We start from the raw sequence: 13,736 nt of genomic DNA, 5'->3' as shown, positions 1-13,736 counted from the left end.
ATAATTTGAAAAAAGGAAAAGGAAACAAAGGTTTTTTTCTCTGTAATTTCTCCTACTTGCTATTTACCATGTTTCTCTTCCATTCTGATGTGCAGCCCTATACTCTGATTATCCTGGTACTCTTCTCAAAGATAGTAGGCATTTTGGGGGACTTAACTTGTATGGCATACTTTGCTCTTAGTAAAATTTTTTTCATGAAGTAGTATAAGCCTTAAAATTGACTACATCATTGGAGTTCATCCTGCTTCTAAGGCTCATGCAGCCAACCTCCTTGCCTGCTGAGACTTCTGGGATGTGTAGGTCTCTATTTTCCCTGTACCCCTTTCTTTCAGAAGATCTCTCAGATCTACTTAAAGTTACTTTCTCTGCTCCTTCATGCTTGAGGTATATGGTGTGTCTCCATTATTAACATGACTCATAATGCAGTGATTTTCAACTTGAGTGCAGATCATATTAAGTGAGAATTAAGAAGAAAAGGATAATTTGCACAGTTTGAAAAATGCTCTCTATATTATTGCTGCTCATAATGTGGTTCACAAACTAGCAGTTTGGATATCATTTGTGAGCTTGTTAGAAATGCAGAATTTCTTACCTCAGACCTGCCATTCAGAATTTGCATTTTACAAAATTCTGGGCGAATCAAGTGCACATTTTGAGAAGCCCTGTTCTAGATAACTTACTTAAGTTGATTGTCCCTATTTTCCTTGATTAAATTCTCAGAAGCACCTGTGACTTCTTAATTTTTTTTCATGAAAGTATTCTTTACCTTTAAAATTTGTTTTTCTGCTGAAGTATGTTTAGTGTATTTTACTTTATCTTGAATTGGGATTTTAAAATGGGTTTCTTACCCCACTGTATAAAATAACTTTAAACTTTAGGGGAAATTTTTCAAGGTTATGTAAGAAATATATTTATAATGTAAACTTTATTAAAGTCCTTTTGCATTTAAGTTTTTTGAATAGATGAATTTCTGGAAACAGCTAGAAATAGTAACAATATCTAAAATTGTTTTATTCTATAAATATCTGTTTTTGCTGTTTCAGATCAGTAGTAATTTCACTTCGCCTTCTTCCAAAATTGTTTGGTACTTTTCAGCAGTTTGGAAGCAGTTATGATACACATTGGATTACAATGTAAGTAAATAAAAGAAACAAAAGTTTTTTGTTTTTATAATCATAGTCATCAAAAGTTTAAGTGACTTATTAGTTTTTACCTTGTAACAGGCATATTTGAATTTTGTTTGGTTCAGATGTTTTCTTAGATTTCTCAGAGTGCTTGTTGTCATTTAGCCCATTGAGATTTTATCACCATCAGGAGGAATATCTGACTTTTGTATTCTTTGTTGTTTAAGAAAAATCTTGTAGCAAGTAATGCTCTAATTTTATTAGAGTGAGGATTTGTAGTATATCTGCCAAAGGAAAGGACTCCTGAAAAAGACACACTAAAATAATCTAGGATGCCTTTTATTTTTCCCATTACTGGGAATTGATTGTAGACATTACATTGTTTTAGGGATAATCTTGACATCACCCTATTACTCTCACATTTACAGAGAATTTAGGATTCATGAATGTTAAACAATGTTTTCAAGGATTAGTAATTTGATGTGAAATTAACCCAAGCTTTGATAATATTCTTGAGAGAGTTGGCTAACAAGCATTTCATTAATCTGTAAGAATATGTTATTGTCTTTATTCAGTACTTTTAGAGAGAATTCAGGGACATTTAGATTTGAAAAATCTATTCAGGGATTCATTTTTGAGGTCAAATAAGGTAACTTTTTTATCTAATCCCTTCTCACATCTAAGATTAGTTGATAAGAGCATTTGTTTGCTTTCAAAGTGAATAATATTTAGAAAGAGTCTTAAGATTTTACAGAAGTAGGATGAAGTTAGTTCTCAGTTAAAGTGCTTGCTGGTTTTGCTGTTTCAAATGGGATTTATTTAACTTGAATCTCTATTTTTAAAAAAAAGAATCCTCTTAGTTCCTTTTGTTAATATTATACAGTATGACTCTAGTCACCATTTAATTTGTAAGTGTAGGGAAAGTCCTTGAAATACTTAACAGATACACAGGGAAAAGCATTTAGCATCCTTTAAGTATAAGAAGAATGTGAATCTAGTTTTATTGACTCTTTAAAGAGTTTTTAAATGGTTAAATGATAGACTTCTAAATTATTAAAGGGATTTACTTGTAGCTAACTTGAGTAAGTTTGTGACATATTGTAGTCATTTGAGGAGATTTATATTAAGGAATAACAGAGAGTTACATCTTACAGAAGTGGCAAACTTTGTATGGTCAATTACTTATCAAGTACCTGAACCTAAGTTTATAGACTTGAAACCCTTTTAGCTTAATCCTTAAATGTAAATAAGCTCAGTCAGTGGCATATCACAGGGTTTTCCCACCTGAGACTGGATCTCCAGTGGATCACTTAAAAGAACTCTGAGCTTCTAGGGTTAGTTAGCAGCAAAATAAAGAGTTCTGTGAGTTTATTATGTGCAGCAGCACTCAGCATTTGGTATATATTATCTCTTGAATTCTTATGGCCCATATTTTACAATTGGAAATTGTTATTCCTTATCCACTTAGTAAATCTTCAGGTAACCAACAAACAGACGTCAAAAGGTTAGGTCACTTGCGCAAAGCCATGCTGCAAGTGTATTGGAACTGGTTTCAAACCTGAGGCTTACTGATTGATGTTTTTTGCATGAACTTCATCTTCATCAAGGGAAGGCGAGAGTACTTTATTTTGAAAAGAGTTCTATAGAGCAGAAATGTAGATTATATCAGAAGTTTTAGAATGTTAATATCTGTATATTTTAGCGGATATATTGGTAGTATTGTGTGAAATGCATTCTGTTAGTTATGGATGTTATGCACCCTGGGATCTGTGATTGTATTTATTATTTGCTCTTTTTTTTTATTCTAGTGTTTGTAGGTTATTTTGGAGTTTAATGCTTGATTTTATTTTAACAAATACTCCACAATAAAAAAAGAAAAAGCAATTGACTTAATAGGTTTAGACTGTATGTATAGTCTATGACAGGCACTCTGCCAAATTCTAAATAATGACCAAAGCACATAGTCTATTCTTATACGGATTGAATCATCCTTTTTTAAATATTAACTCACATTAGTCATTTATAATTAGCACTTATGAGACATTTTATCCTCTTCACAGAGATCGAATATTTTGAGATTTTTAAAAATTTATGAATTTTGAATTCATAAAAATTAAGACCTCTTGCTTTATATCTTTCACAATTAAAATATAAATAGAACCTGTAAATTTTTGGTAGAACCTATAAATTGGAAGAAATTTTAGGTCTACATATTTTTCTTTTCCTAGAATAGATTTATTATCTTCCCCTATACCTTTAAAATTATTTTTGCTTTCATTTGGGCCAGGTGGGCAGAAAAAGAACTGAACATGATGAAGCTTTTCTTTGATAATTTGGTATACTATATTCAAGCTGTAAGAGAAGGAAGACAAAAACATGCACTGTAAGTATCTTAACTAGGTTAGTTATATTTAAATACTGTCTTTCTTCTGAAAGATAATGTCCCAGTATTTCTACTCCTTTTCTTTCATATAATAAATAAATGGGATGAAAATTTTAGTTGTAAAAGTTTTCAGAGAAGGAAAGCCTCTTTTTTGTTTTAAGTTGGAGAATTTTATAACTTTATTTTTATAACTTTTAACCTTAGGGAAATGGAGGTTATATGATTTTTGGCAGTTGGTTAACCTTTACTACTGAGTTCTGTTCAAAGTCATTGTTTTCAGGAATTAAAAATTAACCCCCTCCCCCAGGATATCAGCAATATCCTTGTATTACTAGGATTACTAGGGTATTGATTCTTAAATTTTAAAATATTTCATCATTAGGTGACTTTGGATAAGAATTGGTAGAGATTGGTTAGTGGTAGCTGTATTTAAAGCTTCTTACAGGGACATGCCTACCTAGAAGGAAATGTAAAATTCAGAAGGTTTCTGCTTATTAGTCAATTGGTGGGGACTGATGGCTAAGTTGAGAAAACCAGCTTAATGTTAGTATCAGCTAGCCTTAGTATTTTTTGAGACAATATTCATATAGAAAGCTTTCACATAGATGAAAACCTAGCAGACTGTTCAGAAAAGTCATTCACCTTTAAGGCATACTTACTCCAAAATTTAATTATTTTTCCACATAAATCAATTCTATCTCCAGATTTTACTGTGTCCTTCAAAGTCCCACCATCCTCTCATTCACCTGAAACTTGGAGACTTAAGGGCCTTTTGTTGTTGTTCTGCCGTGTCCAAACACAGTGATGATGATAAAAATAGCAGTGTTCACCGATGCTCACTATGTGCCAGATACCATTTGAGTATTAACTTCAAGATATGCAACAGCTCATTTGAAGTAAGACTCATTTTAAAAATGAGAACGTTTAAGCTATGAGATGATGAATAACTTGCCCAAGGTCACACATTTTATAACTAGTGGAATAGTCTGTTTTCTCTAATTAATATTCTTGAGTTCTGTATTATAATTATCGTCATTCTCTAGTTATCTTAATGCTAAAATATATCCCATGTCTTTTCACAAGTTGACATTCCCACAAACACTGTTCCAGGCCTATTTTCCAACCTCTGGTTCAAGCTTCTTGCCTCATTCTCCCCCATGCTCATTAATTCCTATTCCTTATTTTATTAGGAATATAATATAATACTGGAAGAAAGTACCTGGCCTTTTAAATCATACAGACCTGGATTTAGATCATTGAGTGTATTGTTTTGACATTATTTTGATTAGTTCCCTCCCAAACAGACTCTAATTATTTACCTCATGGTTTTTTGTAAGAGTTAAATGAAATGATTTTGTAAGTTGCACCTGGCACATAGGTTATAAAATATAGTTACCTGGCTGAAACAAGCTATGGTACAAAACAAACAACAAATTTGCCCTTTACCCTCACTTAGATTCTTCACTGAATAAAAAATAAATTTCCAGTTTCTTCAGCCTTAGTATTTTGGGCCCTCTAAAATCTAAACTCAACCAGTGTTCGCTGTTTTATTACTCAATGATTTTTTTTTTCTTAGACCTCCTTTTCTAGAAGCCTACCAAATTATTTCTGAGGTACTCCTTAAATTTATTCTATAGATTTGTTTACCAAGTTATCATCTATACAAGATGCATCTCTTTAAGTGTTACTAAAATTATAAGCGTTCTTCATAGTCTGTATCTTCCTTTTAATCCTTCTTGAAGCAGAGGTTGAAGATAATCATGGTTTCCTGAATCTGAGCATCTCCATAGATCTGTGAAAACCATAAGATCAAAAAGAAGCAGAAATAAAACCACATAACACCACATCTTGAGCATCTTTAGGAGACGGAGTTCAAGTTACCTGTCAGTAGAAAAATGCTATGTTACAAAAGAGCTTTCACACATCTATAAGCCTGTGGGCTTGAAGAGCAGGGATGATAGGCTTAAGAAAGGGGCATGGAAGACAAGGCATAGACAAATCATCCTCAGAATGAGAAGGTCCAACATTAAGTGACAAAAAATAAACATAGTTCTAAGTCTTGATAGTTCATAGCATTGTGTACAGGGAAGTTGCACACTTTGTTAGTGGAATGATAGGTGGATCATCATATAAGCGTTGCTTTTGTGATGAAAAGGTAAATAGTGGAGTGGTGCTCTTTGGAGATGAGTTTTATACTTAGGGTACATAGCATCCTTCTAATCCTCCTGTCTGCCTTGTTGCCTGGCATCTTAAGGCGAATAAAACCTTAGATGTTGTCTGGCCTCTTTTGATAGGACTCCCTTGTTCCTTCAAGCTGTAAAACAGAGTTGTACATTTGCTACTATCCTTTGTTAAAGATACTGACCTCTTGAGTTTGTGGCCTATTATTTTTTTCTAATTGTTCAGTGGGGATTTTAGTAGGCAAGTTCTAAGATGGCAACCTAGGACAAAAAGATTCTTGTGGCATGAAAGCTTTCTGAAATAGACCTTTTCCGTATTTCTCGAATCCAGTGGCCTCTAGAGAAAATACTATCTGTGTCAACTTTGAGGCGACAAACAATTTTTTTAAGGTATTAGTTTGCCGCTAAAGTTTCATGCCATTAGGGAGATTATTTTTGTCCTATATTTCCTGTAATGTCAGAAGGCATGGACACGCCCATGAGAAGCTTTCATTATTGATGTTATCTTCGTTTTGCATCTCAAGAAATTTCCTGGCTGGTGATATCAGTAGCTAGTGAGACCCTGGCAGAGCCACTGTCTCTCATCTGGAACCTGAAGAAGAGAGGACTAACTGACTGGCTCCATGATTTCTAGGGTTCTGGGTCCATTACTCTGAGTTGTAAGTATAGAGGAATGAAGTATTCAGGAAATAAGAGCGCTTTGTACAGGATCAGACTTCATTTTCCCTTTATGTCTGTGACCAATGTCCCACAGACTCTGATTCAGAGAAAGTACAATAACTTACTTAAAATCACAGAACTGATGGATGATAGAACTCAAATTTGAACCTGTACTCCAAGCCTTCTGGTATAAAATCTGTCCTTTTTAGTAAAAGGATGAGAGCTGTTACGAACTGTTCTTGAATTTTATCTGGATGGCATTTTAGTCTGTGAGTTGCTTACTGTATTCCCTCCTCCCCACCCCCAGCCATCGTGCCACATGTACTTTCATCTTCACAAAGGGCACTGCAACATTAATGACACAAAAGTTCATCTTTCTTTGCCAACATTAATATGAGACAGTAAGGAGCAGTAAAGGTATATCCAGGAAACTTAATATTTAAACCTTAGAAAACCTTAACTTTAAAGTTCAGCAGTGAATGTGGGCTAATTTTTGAAACCAGCTAATTTGGGAAGGTTTAAAATTTTGTCCTTATTTGAAGATTATAGGAAATTGAATTTAGCCTCTTTGACTCTGTATAACCTGGGATATAGATCAGGGCTCAGACTGGCTGCTACTGTTTGTTGGCAAAGCAATTTGGGCAATTCATCCACAACCAGCCTTTGATTTGTAACAGATAAGAACTCAAGATTGATTTGGGAGGATGGGCTAAATGGGTAAGGGGCATTAAGGAAGACACTTGTTGAGATGAGCACTGGGTGTTATACATAGGGGATTAGTCATTGGAATCTACTCCTAAAATCGTTATTGCACTATATGCTAACTAACTTGGATGTAAATTAAAAAAAATAAACCTCATGATTGATTTAGTTTCATTAATTGGGTACTCAGATCCCTGTGGGAATTAGAGCATTTTACTACCACAGTTCTCAGGGTTGCTAAAGGAATCCTAAAATGCAAACCTGATGTCTTTCCTCTCTCTCCTTCAGCACCCTTCAGTGACCTCCTTTTCCATCCAGAATAATAACCAAAGTCTTCAGTTTGACATTTCAGGCTGGCCACAGTCTGGCCCCTGACTATTGCTTCAGATGCATCTTCTACTCACCCTTCCTCCCTCATAGACCAACATTTGCTTCTCAAAATGCTGTTTCGTTGTGTATGCTTACAAACTGAATTCCTAGAGAACCATGTGAAATCACCTACTTAACAAGCCTCCAGTTCTTACATTAACCATTGATTTTGAATTATAATTGTTTAGATTTGAAGTAGCATTCAAAAATGCCAATTTTGTATTCGCTGCATTCTTTATCAATTGGATTTATGGAATTGATAGTACGTTAGCATTTCTTGTTTAAGGAATATAGAGTTATCACTGATGGGACAGTGATAATGAAACATGCAATTTTTAGATGGAGATGCAGTTTTTTTATTTAACTATTCTAATCTATGTGCATATTGCATAATTTCAAAATGGCGTGTTTCCTTTGTTCCACTGTTGCATTCTTACGTACTTTCTCACCTAATTTAAAAGTATGTTTTCTGATGTTTGCAGATTTTTATAATTATTAAATAACATAAATCTCAAACATACCATTTGGCTTTATGACTTTTTTTTTTTGGTGTAACCAAAGTTACATACAGTTGACCTTTGAACAACGCGGGTTTTAACTGTGTGTGTCCACTTACATGCAGATTTTTTTTTTTTATGAAAATACAGTACTATCTGTGTATTTTGTCTTATAGTAACATTTTTCCTAGCTTATTTTATTGTAAGAATATAATATATAATAATATGTATATAACATACAAACTATGTGTTGATCAACTGTGTATGTTACCAGCCAGGCTTCTGGTCACCAGTAAGCTATTAGTATTCAAATTTTGGGGAAGTCAAAGGTTATATACAGATTTTTACCTGCATGGGGTTTGGTGCTCCTAAACCCCGTGTTGTTCAAGGGTCAAGTGTAACTAAAATATTTAATAATTATGATACTAAAGTGGAATTTTACTTCTCTGGTATAATTTAAGAGTAGGGCCATTAAATCATTAAAAATAATAAAGAAGTAGGATCTTTCAGTTAATTATTTTAATGACTTTTTAAATATAGGTACAGCCATAGTGCCGAAGTTCAAGTTCGACTTCAGTTCTTGACTTGTGTGTTTTCAACTCTGGGATCACCTGATCATTTCAGTAAGCTTTTTAATCAGTCTTTTAATCAGTCTTTTAATCAGTTTTTAGGTCTATATTGACTCTTGGAAGAGTCGAGTTAAATGTGCTCATGCCTTTAGATTTCTGTAGTGATTAATTAATATTAATTCCTATTCTTAATACCAAATGTCCTCAGTATGTATGGCAATATGAGCGTGACTCTGACACATTTTTGCTTTGATCTCTGAAAATGCCAGTGTCTCAGTGGATAAACAACTAATTTCAAAAACAAGATATTTAGGGTAGGAGAAGATACTGTGTTTAGGAGTGCTTGTATTTTTATTTCTTTTAGTTATAGAATCCTCCTATCACTGCAGTTAGAAATATCCACTGTCTATGTATTATTATTAGGGGTAATCGTACCCAAAATTGCTTGGCTCAATGGGTGATAGAGACGTTTAGAAGACCCTGCTTTTACTTAGATTAATCTATCTCAAATTCAATTTCATTAAAAATTAATCTTAAAAATTGGTCTGGTAAATTCAGGGTGTGGACTATATCTAAATCCATATGCTAAATGTTCTCAGAGGAGGAAGCTTGATTTCTTTTGGCTAGAGCTCCTTTTCTCTTAGTAGACAGATTGTGTTATTTTTCACTGTCCACACTTTTTTCTCTCTGTCCATGGCACCAAACTTTGTTAGGATGTTCTCTTTCTTTAGCTATGGTTAATAAGTCAAACTATTGCTAGCTGAGAGGTGTCATTATCCTCTCTTAATGTCCATATCTTGCTTGAGATACACCATCTGCTTATTTTAATGTTTAAGTCTGTAATTTCTTCAAGGTAAGCTCTTTGTAACAAATGCCACTAAAATGATGCCACAAGATTTTAAAATGAAGACACCTGTTTTTGATAGGAAGCTTTTGTTTCATACTATTAGGTCTTTCATCATACCCATTATGACTGATAATATACAAGAAATCAATAATATAAAATATAAAAAACCAATCTTATACATGGCTAAGTCAGACCAGATACTGTCAGCAAAAATAATTTCATATGACCTTTAAGTCTTATATTTGTTTAGTATAGAGTCTCACTGGAAACTGTTCACTACTCTTCTCAGTGTTTGAATAATGAATATTTTATTTTTCCCATCTCAGGGAGCATAGTATAGATTCTTTGTGTATAGGCTTAAAACAGCCACTGTTGAGGTAGAATCAAAGTGAAGACTTCAGTTCTCCCACATCATAATTGTTTGTCTCTTACTGGCACAGTTCCTTTCGGGGATAATATAGTTCTCTAAAGTTGTATTCAATGAATGAATACTGATTTAATATACCAATAACTATATTCTTAAAAAATTTTAGTAACAAAGGCTTATATATTGCCTATTGAATGTGAATTGGTGATTCAGTCATTAATGAATACACTTCTGTTTTATCATATGCTTTATTATAATTAACCTGGATACTGTTTTTCTGTTTGTTTTTACAACTCTTAATTTTCTTCTCTTTTATGGAATATATTTTAAATTATACATTAAAGATTGTTTATGGGTTTTTTTGTTGTTAGCTCCCAGGGGTATAAGTTCTTCAACCTGTTATGTGAGAAACTGATAGGATACCTATTTTCTGATCAGATTCTGTAGACTGATACTGCTACTAGGTAAATATTTTCTGTAAGGAGTTTTTTTCTATTCTGGATCTCATCTACTTTTCCCAAGAAAGAGGTTTCTTATGATTGAATCAGATTTTCCTATCCTTTCTGATTTAGGAGTAACCCAGGCTTTGGAACCCCTTATGATACACTTTAAAAATCCCTGTGATGCTTTTATTCTACCCGTTCAGATTTTCTCTTTTATCTGTATCATATTTGTGATTGCCTATAATACCATCTTTTTGGTTCTGAGCCTTTCTTTTGCCTTCTTTCTGCCAGACTTTGGAATTGTTTAATACTTGGGTCAAAGTACTGTACAGATTTCATCTCATTACATTGGCTTCTCAGATAATCACATACCCTGACATGTTGCTCGTTTCTTTTTTAGGGAATTACCTTTTACTTTATTCATTATACAGATCCTTTTTCCCCAAAGTTTCCAAAAATAATGCTCATTGGTATTTATTCTTTGTCTTCTATGTGCACAGAATGATCTTTAAACATTATGTGCACTCTGTTAACCCTTACACCTTAGAACCGACTCCTCAACTTTGAGGATTACCTCACCTTAAGCATGTTTGCTGTAATACAATGGTATGTTTATATTTTAATGAGAATGATTTTCCAGACCAAATGTCTCTTCCAGGATACTAAGTTGTATGTTTGGAGGATTTATAAGGGATTTATATCCCTTTAAAAGCATAAATTATGTGAAATCTCCTGTAAAATTTTTATAAAATGCTATAAAATATCTCCTTGATAATTTTGCATTTATTAGTGCTTCTAGTACATTGAATCAAGACCTAAAGATTATATGTGCCATGATTCAAAATTTGTAATTTTTATCTAGGGTTAAGTTTAGAGCAAGTCGACATTTTATGGCATTGTTTAGTAGAAGATTCTGAGTGTTATGATGATGCCCTTCATTGGTTTTTAAATCAAGTTCGAAGTAAAGATCAACATGCTATGGGGATGGAAACCTACAAACATCTTTTCCTGGAGAAGGTAATTTTCTTTCTTGACAGTTTGATTGCTTATGTTCATTTTCCATATTTCCTTTTTATCTCCGGAAATACAAATTCAGTAATGTTCAGTTTTTCCTCTTTTGATACAGATTTTTAAAATAGACATGTACTATTTTCAGCAGTTCTTATATAATTTTCCCATTTAGATTTTACTTTAATTTTATCCCCTATACTCTAATTTATATGAATATGAATAAGAGCTGTATTCTCTGAATCTTCTTTAATTAAATGGCTTTGGTTTTATGGAAGATACAAGCCAACCTCCAGATTTTTTGTAGATTCCTAGAAAGTCATTTTTAGGAAGCACTGTCATGTCATGTTATTTAAGATATTTTTCTATCCAGATTTGTTCTTTTTTTATCAGATGCCACAGTTGTTTCAGGTAATAAATTTCCATTTTAATTTAGAAACATTAGTGATAATAAAGCAATAGACTTTTTATTTTATACTTATTTTTGAGATTGTATACTCTGCAGAATCTCACATTATCTCTATGGTAGAATTGAATATATATGAATGAGTTTTGGTACATATAAACTAAATTGTTTAATAGATCTACTACAAAGCTACAGATAGACCTTCAGGTATCTTAATTTCAAGCCCTGACCTATATACAAAGTGTATATGTAGCTACACATCTTATGAATGTATATGGGTTAGGTATATAGTTAATGATAAAATTTTTGTTTCCTCTGATTTGGAGCTAGATACAGATATATCTTGAAAATTGAAACATACTGGGTTTCAATTATGACCTGAATAAAATTTTCAGTAAATTATTATCTATTTTAATTTTTTAAATTATCACTAAAAATTTGAGCAGATACCTTTTCTTCAGTGGTTTCAATAAAATTAACTTTGTTAAATTAAATTTCTTAATCTAAATTTGATAAAATGTTTTAACTTAATCACCACATTGAACTAGCTTAATTTTTTTTTTTAAGATGCCCCAGCTAAAACCTGAAACAATTAGCATGACTGGGTTAAACCTGTTTCAGCATCTCTGTAACTTGGCTCGACTGGCAACCAGTGCCTATGATGGTGGTTCAAACTCTGAGGTATGGATTTTGACCTGTTATTTTATTAGGTCAGTTTAAGGAATTTTCTTTGTTATTCCTCAAATAAGATTACTGAATTACCTTATGTAGTCTGCCAAGCATAGAATTTACTAACTATAAAGACTATTGTTATTAGGTTTTAAAAAGCTTTATAAAAACAATTTGGTGATTTTTTTTTTTCTGACAGTTTTTTTTTTTCTTGTTTATTTATTTTGAGAAAGAGACAGACAGATCACAAGCAGGGGAGGGGCAGAGAGAGAGAGGGAGAGAGAGAACCAAGCAGGCTCTTGCTGTCAGCACAGAGCCCAGTGTGGGGCTCCAACTCACCAACCTGAGTCGAAACAAAGAGTCGGATGCTTAACCAGACCGACCCACCCAGGCACCCCAGATTTGGTGGGGTTTTTTATTGTTACCAAAGGTAACTCTGGTGGTGCTCAATGATAACTTATTATACATTCCTTAAAGCAGAAGAGACAGTTGAAGTTTTTTAGTCCCCTGAAAACTCCTAGATAATATAATCAAGTAGTTTTGTCAGTTTGAAGGTTGATTTGTCTAAAAATCTGATTTTTATGCCATTAGTTGTGGCCAGGCTTTTACTTGCTCTTGGACAGCACCATGGAATAGAATCTACCTTAAATTATCTCTGACCATGAAGCATGACCGTTCTTTCATTAACCGAATGCTCACAAATTGCTAGATTTATTTCTGGCTTAGTGTTCTGTTTGCCTCATTGAGTGGCTCCTGGATTTTCTTGAATGTATTTTCTTAGACTTGTCTAACACAGACTAATTATTTGAAAATCTTCATTGGACATTCCAGTTTATTAATGCTAGCTTTCATTATGTAGTATCTACTCTCATTTTTCATGAATTTTCCTTAGAAGTTGAGGTTGTATTTATAAAGATAGAGAATACTGATATTAACCTGTGTTAATTTTGATTGCATCTGGAATGCTTTCATAAGATCTTCTTACCTTTTTTCTTTGTTCAAATAGTGTTTTGTGTTTTTAATATTTTGGTCTTAATTCTTACTTTGATCAATTTCAACTTGCTTATTTCAGACAAGCAGATCAGTTTTACCTAAGAACTATTTATATTCTAATTTTGAGGTAATACTGCTTTTTAAGTGGATGATATGAATGCTAAGGCTCTTCAGTTACTTATCAGAAGGCTATCTTGCTTCAGCCTGCCCAAACTTTTGAGGATTCTGTAGTTTTCAGTCACTCTCTTTTTCATTTCATAGTTAACATCATAAGTTTAAGTAATAATTTGGGTTAGCATATTCTAAAATTTTTCCGTGACTATCTTCAGACAATGGCTTTATCACCGTAAATTGGATGAAAGCATTGAAGCTTTTTTCTGCTAATAATTGTGTGTGTTTTCTTTTTATTCACCTGTAGCATGTTGTGGGGAGTTTTTCTTACCACTTAATCACAGCTTTTGAGTCAAACATTACACGCAAGCTCGCGTGTGCGCACACGTACGCACACACCCACACTCA

At 33.1% G+C, this 13,736-nt stretch overlaps 1 protein-coding gene across 1 annotated transcript in view; it reads left to right on the top strand.

The window, feature by feature from the left end:
• The window catches only part of USP34 (ubiquitin specific peptidase 34), a 194,938-nt gene that overhangs the window by 60,532 nt on the left and 120,670 nt on the right, over nucleotides 1-13,736 (top strand). The window contains 5 exon segments of the mRNA XM_029937436.1: nucleotides 1,044-1,133; nucleotides 3,412-3,507; nucleotides 8,456-8,538; nucleotides 11,004-11,158; nucleotides 12,123-12,236. Of these exon segments, the coding sequence (XP_029793296.1) occupies nucleotides 1,044-1,133; nucleotides 3,412-3,507; nucleotides 8,456-8,538; nucleotides 11,004-11,158; nucleotides 12,123-12,236 (538 nt within the window).

This window comes from Suricata suricatta, chromosome 4, assembly GCF_006229205.1.
Source record: "Suricata suricatta isolate VVHF042 chromosome 4, meerkat_22Aug2017_6uvM2_HiC, whole genome shotgun sequence".
NCBI classification, from domain to species: Eukaryota; Metazoa; Chordata; class Mammalia; order Carnivora; family Herpestidae; genus Suricata; species Suricata suricatta.
This window is presented reverse-complemented; position numbering and strand designations above follow the sequence as displayed.